This window comes from Thunnus albacares, chromosome 6 (genome assembly GCF_914725855.1).
Source record: "Thunnus albacares chromosome 6, fThuAlb1.1, whole genome shotgun sequence".
In the NCBI taxonomy this organism is placed as follows: Eukaryota; Metazoa; Chordata; class Actinopteri; order Scombriformes; family Scombridae; genus Thunnus; species Thunnus albacares.
In genome coordinates this window covers 12,719,020-12,745,948 of record NC_058111.1, presented here as the reverse complement: position 1 = coordinate 12,745,948, position 26,929 = coordinate 12,719,020, and the positions used below count along the sequence as shown (strand labels likewise).

Below are 26,929 nucleotides of genomic sequence, written 5' to 3'. Positions count from 1 at the left end.
AACAGACACAAAGACAAACCACAAATGAAGTTGCAAAAGAACTGAACCTCTTTATTTGGACTGTCAATGATCCGACGGATGCTGCACTTCAGACCATTCACACATATGAGTGACAGTAAAAAAGTAGAGTGTAAGCATGGGATGCAAAAGGTTCATAAAAGATTAGGGGGAGTCATCAGAATTAAATATCAATTGTACAAGACAAAGATGTAATGTAGCCTGGAGCTGACAGCTGCATTAATTCAATGATCAAGCCTGGCAGGGACATTTACATGATCTCAGGACCACTTTATTAGGAGTCTCCATATGACACAGGCTCTGTACCTCCTAGTGGATTCTTGGTATGCGAAAATACACCAAGCTGACCTCATGAAGTCTATTTCCCAACTCGTTTCATGCATCACTGGAATGTAAACATGGAGTAAACATATTCCTTGGCCTGTTATTAGTGTTCAGTTTACTCATAATCACATCATTTGTGGCTCAGATAAGCATTGTCATCCCCTGCTGCATCTTCATTATGCACAGACACTTGCAGAAATCTGCTGCACTGTACCTCTGCGTCTATTAGCAGTAATATGTAGGCTGTCCAAAGCTTTACAGAGGCTATGAAAAGGATAATCTGAGCCATATGTAACATAACAGAGTTGATATACAGTATAGTGAAGTTTTCTTTTTTTTTTTTTTTAAAAAAAAAAAAGGTAGCAGAGTCTTAAATCTGTCAGCATTGTTAACTTACTGAAGTCCTCTGCGGGCATGAGTGTGATGCATTTAGTAAGTCAGATCTATCCAAGAGCCTGCTCTGAAGAAATTCATGACTACAGTACTACTCAAGACCATTAAATCAACATATTGAGGATGCTGGAGCTGTGCATTTCAGGCACCACATGAACAGTTTATCAGGACATGACAGCTAACAGTTCAATCACAAGGCCAGGAAAGCTATTCTCTTTCATCACTGCATGACCAGAAAAGCAGGCGTTACATGCCTCATACAGGTATCACTTGAAAAACCTACTGGGGCTCCTATGGAGCCCATAGATGAAGGGTAGAACACTTTTGTTTTCAGGCTCTACCGAGCCAGCTCATGTGCGAGAAGGCTTCAGTTCTTTAATGTGTTACATAGTGAGACAATGGAGTATTCATGACATCGCATAGCATGAATTGGGCATTATCCCAGAGAGATGTAAACAGTGACATTTAGGCGTTATAAACATACAACATTAGTTGCAAGGTTTCTGCTCTCTAGCTTTTGGTGACACTGGGCACCATCAACCACCATGTCCTCTATCTACAACAGTGCTCTATTAGTGTGGCAAAACATGCGATTATAGAAAATAAGCATAAGTTATCAATATCAAGGGAGAGTAAAAAATACAATTGGAAAAGATATCTGTAAATAACCATCTTTACTATACAGACCTCCTATGGCTCTGCTGAAATAAAATGTGAATGGTTATCCCTGCCTTATGATGCAACCAAAAGTGATCCAAAAGTTAAGACCATATTACACACACATGCACCTCCGCTCTGCCACATTCAAAGACAGAGGCTGTATAAGACAGTTTTTGATTCAACACTGATACCACATGAAAATGTTAGGGTTCTGAGACTGAAACACACCGAGACACAAACAGAAAATATGGACATCGTCAAAAGCACCTTGAAAAGTATGATTCATCAAATCATCACATCGGCCGCGTGAGGAAGAGGGCACTGCGAGGGTGAGGCGCTGCGCTCCAGAGCATTTATTACATGATCAAGCTTCTTTTTCCAGAGCCAATCATACAGGGGCCAGAGGGTTGAGATGGGTTTCATTTAGTTTTTTTCACTAAGCGTGAGTGTAAATTGAAAACACTCTACCCTCCTCGCTTTTATCAATTCAATATCAAATCAGCTCTTGCACAATACAAACCTCACCAGCCCTTATTCACCCCTCTGGGGATTCCTCGGCACAAAATGAGATTCATCATCATTTATGTAGTAGGGCATAAAATAACAGAGACAAACTGCAGCTGGCATAAATTCTTCAAACTGCTGTTCTTTAAAAAAAAAAAAAAAAAAAAAAAAAAAATTATACCATTCTGTTGCATTTCACTACAAATATCCTTCTCAAATTAACAATCGCACAACCCTTCTCTTTGGCTTTGTAGAAGTTGAGAGAACAGTCACCTCTACTTTGACTATGTGTTTAGGGAAAACAACCAAGACAAAGGGGTATGCCTGCGGTTGAATTTCAAGCTTTTCCTCAGTCCTTTTGGTCCTCCTTTTCCTGCCTTTGCCACAAAAACATGTTTTCTAGAAAGAACAACAAGAACCAAGGAAAGCCGTCTTAAGTTTCAACCAATACAAGCACTCACTAGCACTGGTTATAGAACAATAGGGTGTCTAGGAGGTGTAATCATGTCTGTATAACAACACCTGTCTACAAGTGGAACATCTCAGTGAGCGTATCCTTAAGCCAATTACAGTTTAGTGCCTAATATCAAAGATAATTTAATAAAAAGTGCCTTTCTTCTGGCTGGAAATTTTCTGAATCTACGCATTATGTGGTGCAGGGGGCTGTGTCTGTCAGTGTGTTCTGGAAAGAAGCCTTGCTCCAAGGCAGGAGGAAAAGAAGAGTAACTCATAGGGCAGAACCCCTTTAAGACAGCACCAATCCACCGTTTTTCTCTCAGACCACGGCAAACTGAGCCTCTGCACGCCATGTCACAGTCCTGCAGGTGACATGGAGCAGTTTGCACAGTTAACCTTTTCTCTGTCCTGCAATATAATAATCATCTGTATTCCATTTTTAATAAACTTAGTTGTATATAATAAAGTACAAAAATATTAGAGAACATATACACAGTTTTTTGTCATTTTTGTAGTGACTGCTTTGCCTGGTTTTCTTAAGCATACGTATATCTTTGTGCTAGGTGGTGAGGAACTGAACAGGCCTCAACTGAAGTGTAGTTTTTCCTCTCTTCTTTTCATATTGTTGATGTCCGGTCTGTTCCATCTGAGGGGGGAGATTATAAAGAAATATGTTTTAAGACATTTACAACCATTGAATATAGTGCAACATACACATTTCACCCTCTAATGCTTAAAGGGATCATTCACTTTTTGGAGACTTTTATAGTTTATCCTCCTTTTCCAGAGGCAGAAAGTTAATAGTTATTCCCTTGTTCCCGCTGTCCAATGAAAGCCATGTATCTCTAAATTTGGAAATTTTAATTTTTCAGATAAAAGGATTAAATCTTCCTTTATGGGATGTGAAAATTGTACTTTTTAACTTAAATAAACCATTAAAAAACCCATTGGATTATCAGAAAAGATTAATTGTCACTAAACTAAAGAGGGGCTGTTTATCTGAGCTCATGAAAGATGATATTTTGGGGGTAAATGGCTTTCACTGGACAGAGGCCATATGCATGTCTTTTGAAGATATGCCACCATTGAGCTAAGCCAATCTTAGATACATTTCTGGATGTCTATGCCAGTGGTTCTCAAACTGTGTGTCCCTTAAATGCCCCATTCAACTGTTTCATTAAGTACAAATTTAAAGAACAAATTTTAAATGTTGTAAAATGTTTTATTAACATAATCGTTCTTCTGATTCTAAGCTGAACATCTCTTTATTTTTGTCTGCTGAATTTCCTTTAAGTTTGAGGCACTTTCTAATACCCAGCATCACTATACATTACTATTAGCTAATGCTAGCTTCCAAAATTCTATGTGCGGCACTCTTAACCTTTAACCTTACAGGTCATCCTAATCTCGCAGTTCAGTGCGAGATTTGATGGTCAACTGTCTTCTGTCTAAATTAAGCTGCTAAATCACACTTAAATTATGCACCAAAACAGATTTTATCTGTATAATCTCAAATGTGAATACAAATGCAAAACACATATTCTTTTTATTAGAAAATTCATTTTGTCAGATGAAGGGTACATTGCACCCCAATGCCCCCCACCTAGCGACAGGCTGACTCCAAAGATTCTAAAGCCTGTGTTCGCTACTTTGATTTCATGGCAATGGACTAAACGTTACCGCACTCTAAATCAAAAAACTAGTTCATTAGCAAAACGCCTTAAAGCATTAGCTATGGATAAATTCCTCACCAAAAAGAGAAGTGAACCAGACTGTGAGACAGTATCACAATAGTTACATTGCTCTGGGATTTTCGTGGATGGGAGATGCTGCTTACCCCCAACCAGACTGCCTTATCTGCAGGGAGAAGCTAACAAATGACACGATGGTACCCAGTAAGTTCAAACACCACCTGATCACAAAGCAAAGAAGACACTCACTACTTCTAACAGTTAATGGGACAAAATGAAAAACACAGCCAGAGGATGCTTATATTAGGGTGGGCTGGTAGAAATAATATGGGCGACTCGAGCGGTAGGTAGCCCCAGAGGTTAGAGAAGCGGACTAGCAGCCTGAAGGTTGCTGGTTCCAATCCCTGGCCAGATGGCACATAACTGGTGGGTTGTCAGAGTCAAGATCAGATACAAACTCCTACCATTGTGCCCTCAGGCCTCTCCAGCAGCGTGTTTGTGAATGGGTTGTTTGGATGGGTTAAATGCAGAGGATTAATTTCCCCCATGGGGATTAATAAAGTAGTATTCTATTCTAATTTATACAGAACAATATGAAGCAGGGAAATTGGGAGGTAATGAAGCAGCATTTTTAAGTTTGCTGCTACCCTATGATTTGAGTCAGTGGAGGGCAGATTGATTTACCCTAAAATAAAAAAATCCTTTCAACATAATTTTAAAATAATCAACTCCATAATATTTCTTTCCATTGGATGAGCTTAGTTCTCAAATAAAATTAAAACCTGATCTAGTGAGACTTCTCACCATAGCCAATATTTACAAAAATAGAAGGTAGTGTATTATTTAAACTCAAACTGAAAAGTGACAAAGAAAACAACTCTGAAAGTTCCTGCAGGTGTTTACACACAGCGGACAGGTCTGTCTCATTTGGGACATTTCTTGACCAACACTGGTTTTGCAACAAGAATTTCATTTTTCAGACTCACATTGTCTACCACAGTGCCAGCAAGCACACGCAGAGGGCACAAAAAGGTGGAATCTAGAAATGGACTAGATTTGTGTACAAGACTGAATATGGCTGTCATTAGTTCTACCTTCTTCTTGGAAAATCTTTCCATTTCTGAAATGTCCCTGTCAAGGATGTTGAGCAGGGATCTTTTCAGAGACTGACGGGAGGTGATGGTGGGATCATCAGAATCTGTATGACCTACAGATGAGAGCACAACACTTTCTGTTTGTATTTATTCATTCATTGATTTTGTATCGCCGACCAGTGGGGAAAGTTCATAGTTGTCATAGCAACACCCCTCCCCCTTGGCATGCTCCAAGGGACAGTGGGTCCACACTATTACCATGCCAGCATATGCCTGTGGTGCGCTGAGTAGGCGGAGTCTGCACACCGTCAGACAGTTATCGTAGTCGGCAGATCCACCGCTAAATTTCAGCGGTGAGAACGGCATTTATGTAACCACGACTACATGGCCCATACAAACACAAACAAGTCAAGGGAGATTAATAAGAGAGAACTGATGAATGTTATTCAGGCTCAGATAAAATAATATTGTGAACATTACTATCCATGCTGGCAATTACCTGTCAACTAAGAAAGCTACTGTAGCTTTTGCCCTGTAGGCTGACGTTGTTGTTTGTTTTATCAGCTGACAATTACATGATTGCTGCTGCTGGCTGACAGATTACATTCCATTTAAACACTTTTCCCAGCCCTTGCCGTTATGTGTTAAGTAGTGCACCAGCGCGCTGAAATGGAGCGGCCCCACTCTGTGCAGCAGACAGGTCTGCTTCAGAGCTCTGTGTGTATGTGTCTGAACATGACAAGAGGGGGCTGGCAGTGAACTTAACTTCTGATTGGGTGAGCAAGACGCATGTTTGTGTGGGCTAAGCCCACCCTTGCCAATAGCCACCGCTGGCCTTGGACAAATGCCTACCTCAATTTAAACTCACCTGGCCTATGTGTGACAGCATCTGCACAGATGGAGCAGCTGCGATGACAAGCAAAATTAAAGGCTTTGTTACTTAAGTGAAGGAGCAGAGCTCTACCATCCAAGCAATCCACTGCCTCTTGCACCGCAAAGCTCTCGTAGCCAAAACAACGCCACCTGAATTGACTGGAGTGTTGGATCGGGCTGTGAATATTGTGAACTTCATCAAATCAAGTCCCCTGAAATCTCAACTGGGTTCGATTTTGTGTGCGGAGATGGGGGCTGAGCACCATGCTTTGCTACTTCACGCAGAGGTGAGGTGGCTCTCACGGGGAAAGGTCCTGGCCCATCGGTATGCACAAGAGTATGAAGTGAGACAGTTTGTCAGGGAACATGGATTGCTTCACATGGATTTAACCAGGGATGAGGCGTGGTAGGCAAAGCTGGCCTATCAGAAGAACGAAACCATTCTCAGCACAACAGGCAAATTCTTTCGTTAGGCTTTCGTTCAAAGTTGGCCCTCTGGCGAGAGACTTTGATGAGTGGGTCAACTGAGATGTTCCCCCTGGCCATCGGCACACAGCAGGGGTAAAACAGGATTGCTCAATCTTGTTGTCAAGCACCTGGACACACTGGAAGAGAGGTCTACCAGGTACTTCACTTCTGCCAACATGAAATACTATGACTGGGTTCACGCACCATTCCATCCTCTTTCCTCCGCGTCAATCCAGACACTGACCATGAGATGAAAAGAAGAGCTGACTTAACTCAAAGAGGATTGCTCACTGAAAATGGACTTTGCAGACTTGCCCTCTTGGTTGCAGGTAGCAAAGGAATACCCCAATCTATCGGAGCATGTGGTTTCTGTTTTATTACAATCCCCGACCACGTACTTGTGAACTGGCCTTCTCATCGATGACATACATGAAAAACAACAGAAGGGAGCGCTTGTCCGTGGGGCAGGACATGCAAATGACACTGTCCTCTGTCCTGTCTCGGATCAAGACACTCTGCTCTCAGAGACAGGTGCATGTTAGTCATTAATTGGCCCTTCCTATGTAAGTACCAAAAAACAAAAACACTACAATTAAAAGCCCTACCAAATTAATTGAAACAACATAGGTTACTGTAATAGGTCATACATTTAGCAAGTAGGCCTAATTGTTATCTTTTTTTTTCTCTCTGTGTAGCGTATTTTTTTGTTATAGCACACGAAGTAGCCTAGTTATTGTGAAAATAAAATCTGATTTGTTGGCTCATGACACATGATTTGGTTATTATATATAAATAGCCTGTTACATTATAAATAATATAAGTATTTTAAAACTGATTTTATGAAAGTCTAGTCTAAAACCACTAAATCCTGGAGACATGATTTTGTAACAATAATTAATAAAGCCTTGTTATCCCGATTAATAAAAAAATAAAAAGTTTTGATAAAATATGATTTTGAGTCATTTTTATTGTGAATCATCTATTTGAGATGCAATATAGCCTCTATCTACATACATACAGTATATTCTATATTTATGAGGATGCATACTATATTTTAAAAAAAAAATTGTGTGCCTCGAAAATTTCATTTTCATAAGGGTGTGTCTTGGGACAAAAAAGTTTGAAAACCACTGGTGTATGCCATAAATTGGCATCTCTTCCCAAAAGCTGGGGAAGTTTAACACTTTGTACTTGTTAGCCAAGTGCTAATGAAAATACATACAATATCCAAACAACTTTGGAGCTACTTTTTCCAAAAGATGCATTTATTCATCTGCCAAAGCTTGTGTATCTAAACAAAAATGCACAGAATGCTTGATGTGATCTTATTTATTTGGTGATAGTGATGTAGAGACTTTCTAAAACATGACCTTTCAACATGTCACCAGTAATCTGTGGAGAAGACCCTACGTGTATTTTCCATCCAGACATCCAGAACGTAACCCAAACTAGGCTAAACTCACTGTTAAACATACTTTCAGACTGCACACACAGACACAAAAAGACATGAATCACTTTATCTGTCTCTGGAAAGGAGGGCAAATACTTTAAATTCCCCAAATTCATCTAACTTGCATAAAATGCAACAGGAACAACTTTTTAAGTCAGTACCATAATACTTGGGGAAAAGTAAAAAATACAGAGCAACTGAATCCTGAAGTTGTTCGACATTTTGTCATTCAAGTGAAAAGTGTAGAGCAGTGTACAAAATTAACTTTTTTGTCCACTGGCTAAATGCCTGGTGAATGTTCAAATTTTACCAGCCACTCAATAGATTACCACTGTTTTTTTTGGCTGGTGAGTGGAGTGAAGCAAATCTATCAGCCACTTGCATATTTTACCAGCATTCTGCTGGAGGCTGGTGCTAATTTTGTGCCCTGGTGTAGAGGTATTAGTCTTTCTCTCTCTGCACGAAGAACCTGAGTATGACTTGACTGATAATACTGTATAATTTAAATATTATGAAATATTAATTAACAAATATAACTAATGAAATATGGATTATAAAAGTCGACAGACCTTTCCATCTGTTTGGATAGCTAAAGTTGTGTGGTGACAAATTAGTATGTACAGTATTGCTTTTCTTTAGGGACATGGTTGTTCATTGAATGTTTTTTAAGTGTTTTAGTTATTCAACATCTGTCTACTGGACCAACATATATCATGAATATATAACAACTTCATATTGTAATAAGATGTTGTTGTCTTGTTGATAGTTGTGTGAGGTTTGCCAGCCTGTGGCTTATTTAGCACGAGACTGTTGAGGACACTTACCCCCTAAGGCATGCTCTGTCATACTGAGGCACAGTGACTCCAGCGTAGGGTTGATCTCCAGGTCAGCACCTGGAACTTGGCATTCTAAGGGAATGAGTAAAAACAGTCTCAGTCCGAAGGAAGATTAAGGATTATATTACCTTTAGGATTGCCATAAAGTCAATTTCTTCACACTCTAAATATACAAAAACATTGGTAGCTTTTTCTATTAACAGATAATGTCCAAAGAGGATTCATTAGCCAATTTTACAAGGAAAAGAACAGTTTCAGTTATCAGGCCACAAATATGCTTTATCTGATTCAAACTGAGAAATAACACAGTTTATGTGTGCTGAAGAATAACTGTTATTATGTCAATGTGATGTTCAGATGGTTCTTTGACCTGATAATAATCTAAGGACCAAGTGATTGATACTAGAATGCATGAACTGTCTCTGTTAATAGCCAAACAAATAAAACAAGATTCAACATGCTGAATCTGCTGCTGATGATGGTCAATTAGAGCCAATGATGGTGAACACACTGCAAAAACTACAAGCCATGGTACTGACTTGACTTTTCAGGTGTGTTTGCCTTCATTTTCACACAAATGGTTGAAGGTTTGAAACCTGTCTCTTTGTCTGATCACTTGTGAGGCTTGTTTTAACATAATCTGTTGTAAAGTGAATGTTCTGGTACTGGTGCAATGACCAGTACAAATCATGGCCAAAACTACAAAAAAAATAAAGCCCTCTGGAAAAAAAAGTGAATTTTATGTAGGTGATGAGGACCTGCAGGTGTAAATGTAGGTCTTAAGGTTGAACGGTAAGGCATTTGTACAGTCACAGAAAACCAAATCATGGATAGCACACTCACATATGGTATTTAGACTAAAAACTCATCATTACTCGCTCATTTTTTTACACAACATCTCCAAGTAAAGGAAGAGCCGGACACACTTCCATTGGAAAGGGCACTGCATGATGCATAACTAACTGTTAATCAATGAACAACCTGACATTTTGATCAAACTCAAGCAAAAGCAGCCAAAACTAGAAGGCCAAATAATTTGCACTATGTGACGAGATGCTTTGTAAAGTACATATTATCTGTCTGCATGTTTCAGAAAGGCATGGTACCAAACAGCCTCTGTAATGTTCCTCCCTTGCTGTGTGGCTAAAGTGAAGTGTTTATTTGTCCGGCATGAATCACAGCTTACAATTCACTTGCTTAAAAATCAAAGTGTGACCACAAGTGCCCACTTGAGACGCACTTAAGATGTATTCTGATGTCAGGTGTAAACTGCAGTCTGTCTCAAGTGGATGTAGACATGATCGGGATTACTGGATATATGATACTGGTTTGAAGAGAGACAGAGTCTGAGTGAGCTTGAAAGTTAAACTACAGTACATAGACCAGCGATGAGCATTTGAGTGTTAAGTCTGACCCTTGACTGATCTTTATACTCAGCTGCAAGATTGTGCAGTGATGACTGAAGCCTAAACAGCTGGGACTTTTTGGCTTCCACATATTTCACACAAAAGATCTATATTGACTCTGTTAAAACATGACAAGACCATTACAGATGACTCTGCAGTGCTTGTGCGTGGCATCTGGCACACGGGCTGAGGCAGCCTAGAGGTTATGTATATTGCAAAAGGTGACAGATTGTTTACTGCAATATGCCGCTAAGCTGTCTCTTTATTTTGTCCTTGGCAAAGGGGGTGAGCAGGTCTCTATTTTGGCACCTGACAGATTTATAGCTATTTTTTAAAGTTGTGTAGCATGCACAACTTGATATCCTTCTCATTTGGAAAAAAAATACATTTTACTTTCGAAACACAAGGAGTTGTAAATAAAAGACATGTAGATATTACTAGTGTGATAAAACATAAGAATAAGGTTGAGAGAGGTACATTTGTAGCCACATTTTGGGTACAATATACAGTGAATTAAAATAGAAATAGAGGGATAGGCTTTAAGTGTAATGTGGACAATGTTGCGGACAGGAGAGGCATGACCTCACACAATACCTTGCTGCTGGAACATGAGCATGGTTTGCGGGGAAGTGTGGACAGGGAGTGAGTGGGTCCGCTGCACAGAGCTGCGGCTCTGACTTGGCATGCTGTTACTGCCCCCAGGGTTGGCAAACCACAAGTTCTATACGAGGGAAAACACAAATACTCATTACACAAATGCCACTCATCCAAGGAGGTTGAGATGGTTTGCTTTCATCAGCTAAGTCAATAAACAGAAACTCTTGAAGCTATGAGAATAAATCAATTTGTATCACAAATGCGGTGATGCCTAACCCCGTGTACTGTCTTGTCTGTGTATATTGCCTTTTCCACTTGTTTTCTTCTCAGAATAAATGTTTACTAAGGTGTATTATGACTTCTTGGGTATGTCATCATGTGACATCATGTCATCTTCAGATAATTTGAATAAAGAAGAACTCTGAGCAAATTGTTTGTGCTAGAAATATGGATTCAAACTTTCAACTGTCTAGTCAGCATTTAGCAGAAAAAGTTTTAAAATGTCAACAAGAATAAAGAGAAAGTCAAAAAACAACAACAAATGTTTGGATATTTGACTTTTTTTCATGATATATTTTGTCTATGTGTTAAAGTTAGTCATCAGTGTCACAAACTGGTGTTGAATTGCCCGTCCAGTTCCTGGAATACTGACTTGTCTACCCTGGCCTGCCAGCGCAGGATTAGTGAGTGTGTGACGTGGAGACGCTCCTCCGATCCCACCGGGACTAAGAAGACCCATGCGCCCAGCTGGGAGTCCACGAGGGGTCATCTGGAACTGCCTTTGGCCCCGCCGGGCTACACCTCCACTCACAGAGCCTGCTGTGGGGAGGGAGTTGGACCCATAGGTCCAGCTGGAGTAGGAACAGACAAAAAAAAAGGAAAATATATCAAAACCCAAGAGCATTAAGAAAACAGCACATTCAACTGATGAAGCTACTTCATAAGAAATGATACTTATTTGAATGAGGAAGCAAGAGTGAAAGAGAAAAGGGAAGGAAAAGAGAATCAAAGCAAAAGTTAGACAGCAGGGATGAGTGCGAGGAGAGAGTTACATTCAGCTGGTGTGACATCTCCCCTGCTAAAGAGTGAGATCAAAGGTAAAAGAGGGCTCACCCTTTCTGTCGGTACACAGGCATGTCCAGCATAGCTTTCCGAGGGAATAGGCGGAGCAGTTTAAGGACCTGCTGCTTCCAGGAGACCAGCCTTTTCTTGTGAGTTTCTGTGAAAGCCTGACAGAGAGAGAGAGAGAGAGAGAAGAAGAAAAAAGGTTTCAGATTTTCAAAGAGCATTAGCAGGGTTTCAAAAGACGCTTGTGGAATTTGTGATTTTCCGAAGGAAAGGGCAGGTTTTATTCTGCATTTGAAGAGGAAAAACTATGATAATTACGAGATTCTCTTTCATATAGATATATTTTCCTGATTTAATATTTTAAGGTATTATTTTTTGTGCAATAAGACTAACATCAAGTGCATTTGTAAGAAGGCACGAATTCATGGACACTAATTGCTTTAATATATTCAGCAAATGAAAAAAACATCATTTGCAGGCTCTAAACTGAATTCAACTGAATTATGTCATACTGCTGAGTACTTATTCACCTTAGATCAACCAGTGCCAAATGTTGGTACCTTAAGAGCGGGTTATGTTGTGTTGATAAGATTCCTTATGAGCCTTCAAGAAATTTCTTTCCTGTGTTCCTGTTTGTACTTTCAGATATCAGCCTTAATTTGCTGTTTCATGAGTACAAGCAGAAATAGCCACAGTAAGATGTTTGATGAAGAGCTGAAGATGACAGGCTCTTAGTGCATTTTCGGCAAACAGCACATCTCCAACACGTAGGCTAAACAACTTATTTTACCTTGTTTATTGATAATTTATTATTTATTATTGTTCATTTTACCTTACACAACAAAATGTTCTAAATAAATAACAATGCTAAAATTGAGAAGTTTGGACTTTACAAATGAAATTACATTTCTGTTATTACAGAGAGTAAAGTACAGAAAAAAGGTACTGGTGGGTACCAGTACCGAATTCCAGGTACCGGTACCAGTTCAAATGTGAACAGTACCCAACCCTGACAAGTTCTCACCTCATGTGTCAGACACTTCTCGATGAGCTGAAGGTAACAGCTGATATTCTCCTCGTCTGGTCTTGACACCAGCAGCTGGGTGCACACTGAAATAAAAAAAGCCAGGGTTTAATATTCATGTAGAATGAGTAAATTTGATAATCATGTTAAACTTATACTGAGGATTACTGCAGGATTTAAACTCTTTCTACATGATGAACACTTACAAGGATATTTGGATATAACTTGTAAAGTATTTTGTTATGTTGTTGATTGTGCCTTGTGTGTGCTCGTGCAAGTGACAAGAGCTTTTCCTGGAAAAAAACAAAAAAAAACATCTCACCTTTACCCATCACACGGGTGAACTGTCCAGCAATGTCGCCATCTGAGATGGGTGTGGCTGAGGAGTCTCCATCGCAGGGAGGTGGGTTGTGGGACTGGAAGCCATCTGAGGCCGGCTCTTTATCTGCTCCTGATTTTGTGGCTTCTGAAGGAGAGGTGGTTGTGTCTCGGGCAGTCTGTGCCGCACTGGGTGGGCTGTAGGCCTTGATGGGTGTGATGATGATCTGTTGCAGCTCTTGGAGGGCGTTACGCAGGTTTCCTCCTTCCAAAATGTCCTGCAAGGATATAAGGACATTAGTGTCCCATAGTGTATGAATGAGTCACTGGTACACTTTCGGGTGCAGTGTGACGTTGTGAGTGGATCTGTATTTAAGACTTTTACACTATTGACATGTCATACAGCAATACACCAAATCCCTACCAGCCCTGCTCTGTACACTATGTAGCTAAATCACAGGATCATCAATTACTTCACACTCAGTATGAGTAAAAATTCATCAAGACAAAATCTGTTTTCAGCATGAGGAAAAACAACATCATCCAGTTTCAATTACCTTTTCTAAAGACTTGAGCACACTCTGCCTCTCTCGCAGTTTCTGGATACTCAAGGCAATCTTATGTCGTGCTCCTTTAGTGACGTTCTAAAAAGGAGAGACAGGAGATAACAAGATGGCATGAAAAGCAGACGAGTCATTTCTTGCGGGAACACTGGGCAATTTATACAGTTACTAAATAACAAACCTAATCACCATCTGTTTCATTAAAGCCAAGGGGCAGAGGCAAAATCGCAACCATTTGTATGTGTGACTGGGTGGATATAACTGTGGGGTGCATTGCTTAATTTCATGCCTCATTGAGAGTTGATGTATCATCAGGTTTGAAGACAGTAAGGTTCACAATTGATAAGGAGGGTGGAATAATCAAAGCCATGCCCCTGTGTATCAAAAAGAAGGCTTAAAAACCTGCGACTCCAGGTGCTGCTCTGTTAGAATCATCATCTCCTCATAGGTCATCTGGGAGAAAAGTGATGCATATTTATGAAGGCGAAGACTTTTCAACCATGCGGGAACATCTAGAACAAACACACACCAAGGAACAAAAAACAGTTGTTACATTTCAGCTGATATCACTACAGCTGTTGGCAGTGTATGGCTTTTACCATAGCCAAATATCATCTATGTGAGTGCCCTGGGCTTAGTTGGTGATGAACTCTGACCTTTCATGCCACTGCCATCCTCCTGGAAAGTGTTGCGTGTGGAGCCCTGGTCTTCTGTCTGCTCACTGCCTGAAGAGGCCACACTGCTCTGGGGGGAGAGGGGTGCGTGATCTGTTGGAATGAAGTTCTGCCGGCCCCCTGCATCATCCTGGCTAACCCACTCAGAGCCACAAGCCTGGGGACTGGAAGGGATAACGGACATGGACTTCTTCAGAGGGCTGGGCTGCATCTGCCCACCCAGACCTGAGGAAGAGAATAATTCAAGTATGAGAAAAAACAGAAAAAACATTTTTGGAAAAGAAACGTCCACAACACTAAGATTCTAAGATGATAAAAGCTACTCAACATCTTAATGGGCGACCAAACTGTCTCCTCTCCATGTTTTCTCCGCTATTTGAATAAATTACAAAGTATGAGAAATATAACCTGTGTTATTGCTGTTGATGGGAGAGGACATTCCGCCTGGGAAAGACATGTGTCCGTTCTGTCCTGCCGGAGACGTGCTTGATGAGGGAGACTTGTCGTGCCAGGCGTGGCCAGGGTCCAGAGCCTCAGCAGAGCTGGGCCATTCATCTGAGCCCTGGCGGGGGTGGTAGGGGCTGGAAGGAGCTCGAGAGGAGGATACATAGCCACTGGATAAGTGCTCCTCGAGGTGGTTCAGCCACATGGCCAAAGAGGTGCGGTCATCCAGTGTGGTGGCAGGGTGGATAAGCGCGTAGGACAGCAGCTGTCTGCTCTCTTCCACAAACAGGCTACTCTCGATAGTGTGACTCAACACCTTCTGCAGCAGCTTCATGTACTCACATTTGGCCTCGCTGTTGCGTGGCTGCAGCAAAGGCAGATGGGACAGCAGCAAGGACACCACTTTCTCCTTTGGCTCCTGATGCCACTGGCTGACAATAGCTAAGGACAAAGGGCAGATAGAGTGTTTCACCAGTGAATGATCTTTCATTATTGGTTTGATACATGCCTTCTTCAATATAAAAAAAGATAATCAGGGATAATCCATAATGTGTGATAAAATATTCTAATAAATCATCCACTACCTGCATTGTTGGCCTCGGCTTCTAGGATGTGGATCTCTGTGCAGTCTGCCAGCCAGTGTTCAAGGCATATGTGTAAGAAGCGAGCCTGGGTGCGGGACACCCTCTTCAGGAGGGACAACAGTGCCACCGTCTGTTCACACTCATTCCAGCCTTTGAACCAATCTGTAAGGATACCTACCTGGTCTCGGAACATCATGGCGTGTCTCCTCGGTAAGGAGAACAGGAATGTGTGGAGGGGGAGTAGGGTACTGGAAAGAACACTTTTCTGACACAGACAGGATCAGTCTCGCCCCGCACAGCGGGGTCGTATTTGCAACAGTCCTGGGATCCCCTCAGACTGGACCGAGGGGCCCTCACATGGTTCAGGTGCAGAAGAAACTGCAGACAGGGATGTTGTGTGGATTGTTCAGAAGATGTCTTATGAAGTGAGGCTGAGAGTATGTGTCAAATGTAGCTGGTAATGACACGAACAGGAAAAGCTTTTTTGCTCACTCTGGCATGTTCAGGATCACATCATCCGTGCCCTATTAAATCAACAAACAGAGAGAACAATCTTAGATGATTACTTCAAATTTTATGTCTACTTCAAATTTAAAATAATAACCAACCCACTATTTAGTTTCAACACTTATCCATTACCAATTTGTTTAGCTTTTCTACTTTTAACATATTCACTGTGATGCCAATCATATTTTTATGTATAAACAAATCAACATGAGTGCTATGACATCCATCCATCCTACAGACTTAGTACTTGAATATGTTTTTCCTGTGGTTGTTCTATTAATATTTGAGGACATAAATTTCTCTGCCCAAAAGCTGCAAACAAAAGAGTTATGATCTTCTTAGATGATGGAAATGATCATTAGCTTGTGAATGACAATCTGCATTGATAATGGGAGATTGATATTTTATTGTAAAGAATAATATATCCATAAGCGATAATGGCAACTTTTTCTGATTTCCAAAGTATGGAAATGATAAGGAATATAACACGAAATTGGTGTTCTATAACTTTTCCATAGCTACAGCATGGACCTGATATGTATAATTTATTCAGGTTCAAAACAAGATGAGATCTGAGAAATGTCCAAAAAACCTTGCAAATCAATTCCTGAAATTCCTAGTTATAACTGTGACTTTATGAGTGTTACTTGAGGTAAGCTAATAAACTCTACTCTTGTCATTCATGAGTCATATCATAACAGGCGCAAGCCATTCACAAAAGGTGTGCCAAGCAAGTTATCGAAAAGATAACTGTCTAGGTCAGTAACGCTGTGAGTACACTAGAATAGGCTGCTATGCAAAGAATACGAGCTGTCATCGGTGCCCTTTATTATGATTTACAGTTAATAATAATACATCATTTATCCGATAAAAGTGGGACACAAATATCATGACTAACCAGCAAGAGTAATGTTACATGTCAAAACTACCAACTCCCAAACACTGCGAACGGTAGCACCTGTAACATTATGAGCTATCATTTTTATTTAAGAACAAACCCGAGTGTCTGACTATTAGCTCTGGTCAGCAAACTGTTGTTGCGAGGTTTATTAAGTTGAAACAGGCTAACATTACACCCGGCAGCCTTGCATTAAATAGCGGCTGGCCATAGTTAGCTTAGTCGGCCTAGTCTGTGATGGGGGATTCAGGATTTGTATTGTTTTTCGTTGACGCTGTTGCTGCTGCTATGCCCCCTTTTCTCCCGTTTCGTACGTGCAAACAGGAACGATAAAAACAAGGTTTTATTCGACATAAGGTTGAGGCTAGATAACTACATACAGTTATGTGAGTAGACATTTAAAATCAACGGGCTCAAAGGGTTTGTTGTTTACCTTTGTCAGTTGTCACTGGTTAGCGGGCTAGGCTAAAGTGCTAATGCATAGCTAGCTCGACGGTAGCTTCTTAGCTAGCAAGTTTTGCTAATAGATGCAATAACGTTAGCTTAGCTGAAAGAAGCGTAGATTTCGATCCCATACGTGGTATTCCTCAAGGATATTCCTCCACAGCGGCAAGCTCTCGTGGTTTCAGACACACCATGTTAAAGAATGTATGTACAAAAATGTTTATTGCAATACAGAAAATAAAGAGTATACGCCTGGAGAAATCTACTTCGATTTTGAGTTGACGTAAGACGTGGGCACGACGTCATACGTCTGGACGGTACGTAATTTTAGTTTTGTTCCGCCCTCATTCTGGTAGATTAAAAAAACGCTCCCACTCTGTCTAACCAGTAAACACGTCATGTTCTGCAGTAAAAGTGAAGTAGGCACTACAGGCACATGAAAGAAAACAGAAGACATTCATCTTTATATTTACAGCTTATATTTACTGTGTTTCAAAGGTGTTTTACTTGTCTGTTACTACTCAATATAGACTAAACTAAAGGGATGCAACCAACAATTATTTTTATCATGGAATAATCTGTTGATTATTTCTTCAAATATTTGATTGACTGTATTAATCAATTATCCTCAAATTGCTTGTTTTTTTATGACTAACAGCCCCAAACCCAAACATACTATTAGGCTTACATTTACAAGCAGCAAATTCTGACATTTGAGAGGCCGAGAACAAATGAATGTCTGGCTTTTGTACAACTGATCATTTCAGCACAAGAGTAAACATTTAAGTCTTACCATGCTGAGGGTGTGATACAATGATTGCAGTATTACTCTGAGTGGGTTGAGTGATCAAACTATTCAAAAAAAGCACATAATAATATGATACACAATTATTATTATTATTATTATTATTATTATTATTATGACTTCATTTGTATAGTATCTTTCATATAGTCAATGCAGCTCAAAGTGCTTTACATCAAATTGTATATGTAAAAGAAATGAAACACTTAAATAAATTAAAAGGTGGCAAACAAAACATTAAAATATAATAAAATCAGGGTTGAATAATAGCAATAAAATTTAAAATAAGATTAAATAAAATAAAAATTAACTCTTAGTAAGATTCAATAAAAGCAAGCCATACTACATATGATGCACATGTAGTCAAATAGATTGAAAGAATAATGTAACACTGTGGCAGGTACCTTTTTATGGAGGACGTTTGCTGTTTATGCTTAAGTACATCTCTCTGCATATATTTCTAAACTTTTACACAGATGCAGGACTTTTGATTAATGTTATACTGTTGTGTAATTGATGCTATGTTTATAGGATTTCAGTACCTTTCCTACATCTGCAAGTTTCTACACTATTTGATATCCATTCTTATAAAGTAATAGGAAGTGAAAGTAACCCTCACCAATGCAGTGATATTGATCGACAACAAATTGTCAAATAAATCTATGTCAACTTCAAATAATGTAGTTATAGTGTTCAAGTTAAATACAATCTCTTCCGCCATGCTGAGATCCATAGGTTTCGTGTGGGTATTTTTTTCTTTTATGCATTATAGAAGAAGTAACAGATGGTGTCATCTTGTGTCAGTTAAAAGAGGAAGCATCACTATTGCTTGTTTTCGCTGTGTGTCTGCCCTGCCCTTACTGTCTTAAGAGGATCTTGACAGTCCAATAGTAGCTGTCAGGCGCAAACTGTTTCAGCAAGTCAGCGTCACCCTGAAGACAGGAAGGCAGAAAAGGATCCTTTGAGAATGGTAGGTGAAACTGATGCAATTGCGTGAAATATTTTGCTTTTCTAGTGAAATTTACCAGATTTGATGACTTCATTCATTGTTACATATATATGTGTATATATAAATATATATTTTTTTACCATTATGACACAAGTTGGCAATCTCTCGCACGCTCTCAAACAGGAAACTACATTCTTGCACGCTGCAGCAAAAACATTTCCTGCCCTCAATATGTCAGAATAGTATCATGAATGTTTGATGCATCCATGCGAGGTGGATAGAGACCTCCGCATCTGAACAGAGTTGCTCTCTCTTAGCCTCATTCTTTGTTTCTATTTTTGGGCTCTAGTAATATGTTTCTATTTCGTGTTGCAGTCGAGCTCTCTGGTTGTGTGTGAAGTGGATGAAAGTCTCAAAGATAAACTGAAAAAGTTTAGATTTCGAAAAGAGACCAACAATGCTGCCATACTAAGTAAGTATCACTTGCTTGTGAATAAGTGTTCCTTGCAAATCTCCACTCTAACACATTTGTAAATCCCATGTATGAATATTACGCAGGTAAAAAACAGAACTAAAAGCCTAAATAATAATTCTTTTTGCCTAGTGAAAATCGATATGGAGAAACAACTTGTTATCCTTGAGGAGGAATATGAGGCAAGTCTTTTTAGAGATTCCACTTTTTTAGATTGCTGCATTCAGTTTTGAAAGTCACTTAGACTCGACTTTGTTTTTCAGGACATCTCACTGGATGATCTGAAAGAGGAACTCCCAGAGCGGCAACCCAGATATCCTCACTGAATGTCAAAATGCAAAGTCTTCACACTTATAGAAAGTATATTTGCAAGTGTTGTATTCAAATGGTAGCAGACTGCAATTATTGTTTGAAGTTGTCTTGTAATTTGGTTTCCTTGACAACAGCGCACATTCATTGTCTACAGCTACAAATATGTCCACGCTGATGGTAGGGTGTCTTACCCTCTGTGTTTCATATTCTCAAGTCCAATGGGTAAGTAGCAATGCTGTCATCAGTAAAAAAATGAATCTTTCTCTTTAAATTACATTGTTGTTTGCTTAGTAGAATAACTCAACTGTCCAATTAACATCCCCTCTTGTGTGAAAATGTTTATGAACATTTATAGTAGCGATGAATGTCATATTTATTGCATTTATTGAGGTCTGTTTGGGTAGGAAAATTACAGAATTCCTTGAAAAAAAAGTGTCAAATTTAATTTCACAGGATGTAAGCCAGAGCAACAGATGATGTATGCAGGCAGCAAGAATCGGCTGGTCCAAGCTGCAGAGCTCACAAAGGTAATTATGCCAAAATTATGACCCATATTTTATGGTAAATCTCTGGCATCTCAATCACTGTGCCTAAGATGGTGAACATGGGAAAAATAGTACCTGCATTATACCTACAGTTGTAGACTTTTATCTTATCTCTACCTGTATTTGTTTAGCAGGTTATTCTTTTAAATGTGTAATATTTGTTCATTTGGTTTTTCTACCCCCACATTATTAACAACTGGCTGGAGTGATGATTAATCTAAATATTCTGAACTTGTTTCAAATTTTATGACATTGTAATATTCAGATTCTGTATGTGACATTTTCTGCTTTACTCTGAGGTCTTTGAAACAAGAAACGCTGATGACCTGACAGAGGAATGGCTGAAGAAACAGCTGGCATTTTTTCGCTGAATATGCATCTTCCAAACCTTCAAACTGTCTTTTTCATTGTGGAAAAATATCAACTTTGATTGTTGTGTGTTATTGCTATTAAATGACTTACTGTATGCAACCTATCTAAATCTGTCAGTTTTGTATTGGAACCTTATTCATTTTGGACAAGAACAATCAATTTGTATTGATTGCATTGTATTTTAACAACATTGTCAATTGTGCAATAAAAAAAAAAAGTAATCTCTTTATGGACTGATTTTAAACACTAGATCAATTCAATTAAGAAAAACAAATAACTTGACCACTGAGATTCTTAAAAAAACATCACCTGCATTTTATTATTATCAGTTTCAAAGCCATAACGCAATCACGTGTGAAAAGCTGAGAGAACAAAGACTTTTTTTTTTTTTTGTTACACGATCCTGTACTAAATATTTGACAGACAAAAAACAGAGGAATGGTATACAAACAGCTACTAGTGCGTGAGCTAAATCTACAAATAAAAACTGTAATAAAGAGAGATGTACCCAGTCCAAAAGTAATGAGCATCTCGCACACAAATTTAATTTGATATTTGCAATCACTGAGAGGCTACAGCCCCAGACCGAATTAGTATAAAGGGACAGCGACAGCATAACGCTGCCATGTTTGGAACTGCACATACAGATAAGATAGGTGGCCATCTCCATGCTGTCCGGACCACAGATCTTATTCACTGTCACTGGCATCGCTGGAGTCTGAGCCTCTGTCACTTCCGCTTCCGCTCTGCGCCCGGGCCTCTGAATGATCACTGCTGCGGTCGCTATGCGCCGGAGAGGCACTGCGACTCCTGCTGCCTCCTCTGTTGCCTCCTTCGTCCTCGCTTCCGCTGCCCTCGTCCCCGCTGCTCCTGGCTGAGTTCTTGGGCTCGTTGTCGTCGCTGTCGTCGTCGCTGCCAAAGATCTCTTCCTCGTCTCGCATTTCCCTGGCCCTGTCCTCGCCGCTCTCGCTGCCGCTGCCGCTTGCTTTCCTCCTTCTCTTTCCTCTGTCCTCGTCCTCGTCGTCGTCCTCTCCCCTTTGTTCCCGGTCATCATCATCCCGGTCGGAATCGCTGCCAGAGTTCTCTGCCTCACTGCCGCTGCCTTTGTCTTTGTCATCACCTGGAGAAAACAATTCAAATTTCACATAAAAACATTTAGTATGTATTACTACAGTGCAGCAGGTAGCCAACGCAATAAAAGTATAGTGATGAGATTTGCAGTGGTAGAGAAGAAAAGAAAACTGACCAGAGTCCTGCATGTCTTTATCCATGTCTTCTTCTTCATCTTCTGGCTCATGGTTCTCCAGCTGAGCTTTACGTGCTTCCTGAGAATTACAATGAAGGAAATGTCATCAGTGCCCTCCTGTTGTCCAGAGAATGATTAAGAATCTAAGCTTATAGCTAGCACTATTATAGATCATACATTTTGATTGGTTGAGGCATGTTTTTAAATACAACATACATGAAACACTGACCACATAGCAGTTATTATAAATATTAACATGTTATTCACAAATCCCAAACAGGTACTGCTTTGCTCTACAATAAGATAATGTTAAATATTTGTATTTAAAATAGAAATCTATTTAAAAAAATCAATACTGCATCTTTTCTCTATGATTTTTCTGTAATCCTTTGTTTCATCATAAACTAATAACTCATTCACCAATCATAATTTGAATGAATCCTTCCACCAACAAACTGCAGTCCAATCAGTAGTATACAGCGCAAAAAACAAAGGGGAAGGTAACACTCACCTGGGCTTCAAGCTCTTTCTCATTCATGTCTCTGTGCTTACACACCAGCACAGCGTTTGTGGTTGACTGTGCTCCAGCCTTGGCTCTCCTCTTGCTCAGACGCACCCTGCAGGTCAGAGCAAAAGCTGTCAGAGGACACAGCCTGACACTTTTCTATGAAAGCCCAATGTATCCTGGTGAAGGGGCACTGATCTGTGTATTTGTTTCTGACATCACCACCGATACCAAAACCTTCTACACTTCTAAGACTACACTACACATACTCAATCCAAACACACCAGCTTCAAGTATTTCCTTTAAAGTATATATCATCCACTTTATACTGAGGTGCAACAACAAAAGGAGTCTCTTCTGATCAGTAAGTTACCTTGTCTCCAGCTCATTGTAATAAACACCATCTCCATCTCTGAAGATAAAGAAGTAGTTTTCCTCATAACCCTTGCTAGCTTTGTTCTTCACATTCCAGTTGTATTCCCTTGCAATCTTGTAATCATACCTGAAACACAGAAAATAAAATGAAATGATAGTTACTGGTACGCTTGTAACAGAGTTTTAAACAGGAAAAGTGATTATTGAATCATTATACAAACTTGATGTAATATTCTACTTACAGATCCTCTGCCATATAATCCACACCCTCCTCAAAATCTCTCTTGCGCTTGCGAAGTGTTTCTTCATTGGGCAAGAAGTAGGCCACAAACTGATTTCCTTCCTCATCCATCATACCTCTGTATTGCAGAGTGACACAGAGAGTAAATTAGTGTTTATGCACAATGTTGCTGTTAATACACTAGTCAACACAACAGATATTTTGTAGATACCTGATCATGGCCTGAGACATCATTTCCACTCCTGCTGGTCCTGATATGTCTTTAGGTGCAGGATCAGAGTCAAAGATGACCTGAGCACATGGGTTGATCCACATCTGGGGAAACAGCGTACAAAAATGATTATCTTAACCCAGAAAGTGCCAGTGATTACCATGAACATCTTGGAGTAACTGGACTCCTCAGGAATACTCTGAGGATTTCAAAGTGACTAAATATTTTTAACAAAAACCAAGGATTAGGAGTTTAAACAGCTTATGGTATGTATTTTAAAAATCATCCACAGATTCTAAAGGTCAGTAAAGTGACTTGTTATTTTGTTTAAGTAGCTAGCTTACCTTGAAGTCTGGGAACACAGGCAGTACCTCCACAGGAGTAACTCTAGGTTTGCTGTAATGCTGTGAAATCTGTAGAGAAATAAAAGAACACTTTTCAGATACGTGCATTAGACTGTTGCCGCTTAGGCCATCTTGGAAAGGCATCTGTGAAAAATTCATTACATTTAATCAATGAAATATATTGAAAGCGAGGCTCTCCTACAGACAATGGTGCAAAAATAACTAGCATGTCAAGAAGAGCAGGAAAAGAAAACAAAGATGATGATTAGTGTGTGCCACAAAATGTACAGTATATATATGACAGTTCTATTTTCTGTGATTAATTTTCTGAGGGTGCCACTAAAGCTGTATGTACATATTATGTAGTAAGAAAAGAAGTTATTTGCATGAATATAAAATGATTTATGGATATTATGACTATCACTTCTTTACGCTGAAATGTTACCACAACTCCCAGATGTCCAAATGTGCTTTTTAGTCTTAAAGTTGCTTGTTGCTGCCTAGTATTGTTTTCACGCACCGATTTCTGTGCATCCTCAAATGTCTTCTCAATGGCAGAGATTTGGCTGTCTCTGTCCTTGTAGATTTCTTCCTCTGTAAACTGCTGTTTGACAGACACTCCAATCCTAAAAACACAAAACATGTTTAGGTTACACACACAAAATGATGCACCTTTCTGCTATTAGATGATTTCAAGGTAAACGCATTTATATAACTTACTTGACTTCCACTTTCTCGTTGGAGACACCGTATCTGTTGAACTCTGTAGAAATATACTCTGTCTTTCTCATCCATGGGACCACTTTAGCATGCTGCTGTGATCTTTAAGAGAAGAAGAAAAAGGTTTTAAATAGAAAATCTCCCAATGGATCTGTAACAACACGAAACTGCATATTTTGTAGTTTTACCTCTTAGAACTGGACGGAGCCTGGATGTCCTCTTCCAACAGTTTTTCATCAGCGGGATCCAACAGTACTGATAATTTAAAAGGTTGGTTCAGTCTTCACAGACATTTAATAATCCAGTGTTGTCTCTAAAAAGAATTTGATGTGGCACATGACCACAAATGGATAATGACTTACTGTTGGGGTCTATGCGGTAGGTGTCTGGGTTGATGAGATCGATGGTGACCCCTAGGTCTGGCTCGGTCAGGAGCTCATGCTTGTGCTGCTTCTCTAGAGAGGTGGCTTTATACTGTACAAACCTACCACAACAGAAAATCATGTGTCAAGCTGTGTCTGTGTTTATGTACTCCATACATAATGAACAGGGAGACAGCTGGGTGAGAGTATTTACCTGTGCTGATCAAACGGATATGTGATGAATTTTGGGTCAAAGGGGATGTCAGGCAGGCTGTTGCAGTATTTCACCCGACAAACCACTCCTGACCTGTCATTAGCAGAAAATTAGAGGACAAAAGTCATTTTCACATACCTCAGTACCACTTCAATGGAGGCACACATAAAAAAAAAACTGTACATAACAGCAAATACTTAACATGTTAAATCTACTCACCTCTCTGGGACTGTTCTGTGAGATGACTGCCTACTGAAAGAGAAAATAGTAATCTGTTATACAAGTTATTACCCTCTCTCATAAACTACTGCTACGGAGTGACATAATAATTTCAGGGAAAAGGTAATGAGTATTTTCCAACTGTGTTTGTCACAATTTGGGGCTATTTGCTGCATACCAATACTACCTCGGCACAACACAGCTGATGGTCTCAAAAGCATTAAAGCAAGAAAGTCCACCAATTACCTTTTGACAAAGCACACCTGTCAATTGAAAACTATTCCAGGTGACTGCCTCATGAAGCTGGTTAAGATATTATCAATAGTGTGCAAAGCTGTCATCAAGGCAAACAGTGACTACTTTGAGGAATCTAAAATATGAAACATTTTGTTTACTACACAATTCCATATGTGTACTTTCATAGTTTTGATGTCTTCTGTATTGTTCTACAATGTAGAAAATAGTAAAAATAAAGGAAAACCATCGAATAAATGGGTGTGTCCAAATTCTTGACTGATAATTGTAGATACATGTTTACATTTTCATACATGGAATATCACTGGGGGAAACCACTGATTATCATAGTTTTAGGCCAGTTAAAACTGCATAACTAATTCTCTTTTTACAGATGTATTGCGCATATTCTGAAAAAATAAGGAATATTTAATTCATGAAGAATTACATAAGAGTATGTTCACCTCGCAAGGCACGAAATGTCATGTCTCTAAATACTTTTTATCATCTCGCTTCTGTGTTAAAATGGGTTGTTAAAGGGGTGAGATACTGTAATATACCCGAGAGCTTTATACTGCTGGCATTGGTGTTGACACTTGGATCACATGAATTATTGAATCAAAAAGATTTGATGAAAATATATTTCATAGGAATATGGGGATTTCAGAATTTAAATACTGCAATAATTATTTTTTTGGGGTATTTACATTACGTTACTGTTAGCATTGTGGCTGGCTAACCTCGGCTAACTTGCACTAACGTTACGTTTAGCAGGAAAACATCGTTCGCTATTTGATTTTCCCTGCTTTAACGCGAAATTACTGCTAGAAAGACGAAGTTTAAAGTCAGTTAATTGGTACTATATCATATAGTGCATGATAAGTTTAGTGCGTTATGTTTAGTTACCGTAGTGAGAAGGTTAGCATGAGGTAACTTTACTTTCAGTTAGCTTGTTTGTTTGTTTAACGCTAACTGGAATTATTAGCTGAAGTTAACATTATGTACAACTGACAAATGAGCCCCCATATAACTAACAAGTCGTCGTTGTTGTACCCATGAACGAAAACTGTTCAACTCTTAACAACCAGCTAACTAACTTGTGAAAGCTTCTTTTTTTTTTTTTTTTTTTACCTGTGGCCGTCTTCCCGTTGAGCTTGTGTCTGAATCGTTGGAGCCATGTTGATCACAAACTGCTCACAACTGAATGCAAAGTTCTTTGTTTTTACAAATAATCAACACAAATACGTCCAGTGAATACTTCAACCCAAATAACGCCACATAGAGCCGTTAAATCTGACCTCCCATCACAAAGTGTAACTGTAACTGCTTTATTTTGTCCCGGCAGGACAGGACGGTGACCCGGAACTACAAAGCTGGAGAGCATTTATTTTACTGTGAGCGACCTCTGCTGTTGTGGCATGTGAGGAATACAGGTTAGTGTGTACTTTAAGGACGGGTTCACACTTTTTCAGTTCTGTCATAAAACAATAGTCAGGTGCCCAAATGAACATT

The 26,929-nt window shown here is 39.5% G+C and overlaps 3 protein-coding genes across 6 annotated transcripts; 1 reads left to right on the top strand and 2 right to left on the bottom strand.

Moving 5' to 3' along the window:
• Positions 1 to 25: 25 nt before the first annotated feature.
• LOC122984524 (protein Smaug homolog 2) lies at positions 26 to 17,379 on the bottom strand. Of its 3 annotated transcripts, none has more exons than XM_044355026.1 (14): positions 17,284 to 17,379; positions 15,624 to 15,969; positions 15,446 to 15,548; positions 14,826 to 15,302; positions 14,400 to 14,642; positions 14,146 to 14,255; positions 13,738 to 13,824; positions 13,185 to 13,458; positions 12,863 to 12,948; positions 11,884 to 11,999; positions 11,423 to 11,621; positions 10,768 to 10,894; positions 8,756 to 8,839; positions 26 to 3,001 (listed from the first exon to the last, which is right to left on the bottom strand). In XM_044355026.1, the coding sequence occupies exons 2-14, from the start codon at positions 15,639 to 15,641 to the stop codon at positions 2,973 to 2,975; spliced, it is 1,953 nt and encodes a 650-aa protein (XP_044210961.1). In that variant the 5' UTR covers positions 15,642 to 15,969; positions 17,284 to 17,379; the 3' UTR covers positions 26 to 2,972. The 3 variants fall into 3 exon arrangements, with proteins under 3 accessions (XP_044210961.1, XP_044210960.1, XP_044210959.1); XM_044355025.1 differs by having other exon boundaries at positions 15,446 to 15,823; positions 15,938 to 15,969; XM_044355024.1 differs by having other exon boundaries at positions 15,446 to 15,969.
• A 148-nt stretch (positions 17,380 to 17,527) lies between these two features.
• On the top strand, positions 17,528 to 20,849 carry gmfg (glia maturation factor, gamma). The gene is made up of 8 exons (XM_044355031.1): positions 17,528 to 17,611; positions 18,967 to 19,066; positions 19,421 to 19,517; positions 19,650 to 19,699; positions 19,781 to 19,830; positions 19,969 to 20,051; positions 20,283 to 20,356; positions 20,674 to 20,849. The coding sequence occupies exons 2-8, from the start codon at positions 19,064 to 19,066 to the stop codon at positions 20,743 to 20,745; spliced, it is 429 nt and encodes a 142-aa protein (XP_044210966.1). The 5' UTR covers positions 17,528 to 17,611; positions 18,967 to 19,063; the 3' UTR covers positions 20,746 to 20,849.
• Positions 20,850 to 21,037: 188 nt separating this feature from the next.
• On the bottom strand, positions 21,038 to 26,788 carry paf1 (PAF1 homolog, Paf1/RNA polymerase II complex component). Of its 2 annotated transcripts, none has more exons than XM_044355029.1 (14): positions 26,549 to 26,788; positions 25,184 to 25,216; positions 24,965 to 25,057; positions 24,751 to 24,872; positions 24,577 to 24,643; positions 24,389 to 24,490; positions 24,189 to 24,294; positions 23,669 to 23,737; positions 23,325 to 23,428; positions 23,115 to 23,231; positions 22,871 to 22,999; positions 22,504 to 22,609; positions 21,993 to 22,071; positions 21,038 to 21,866 (listed from the first exon to the last, which is right to left on the bottom strand). In XM_044355029.1, the coding sequence occupies exons 1-14, from the start codon at positions 26,593 to 26,595 to the stop codon at positions 21,436 to 21,438; spliced, it is 1,605 nt and encodes a 534-aa protein (XP_044210964.1). In that variant the 5' UTR covers positions 26,596 to 26,788; the 3' UTR covers positions 21,038 to 21,435. The 2 variants fall into 2 exon arrangements, with proteins under 2 accessions (XP_044210964.1, XP_044210965.1); XM_044355030.1 differs by having other exon boundaries at positions 25,184 to 25,213.
• Positions 26,789 to 26,929: the final 141 nt, after the last annotated feature.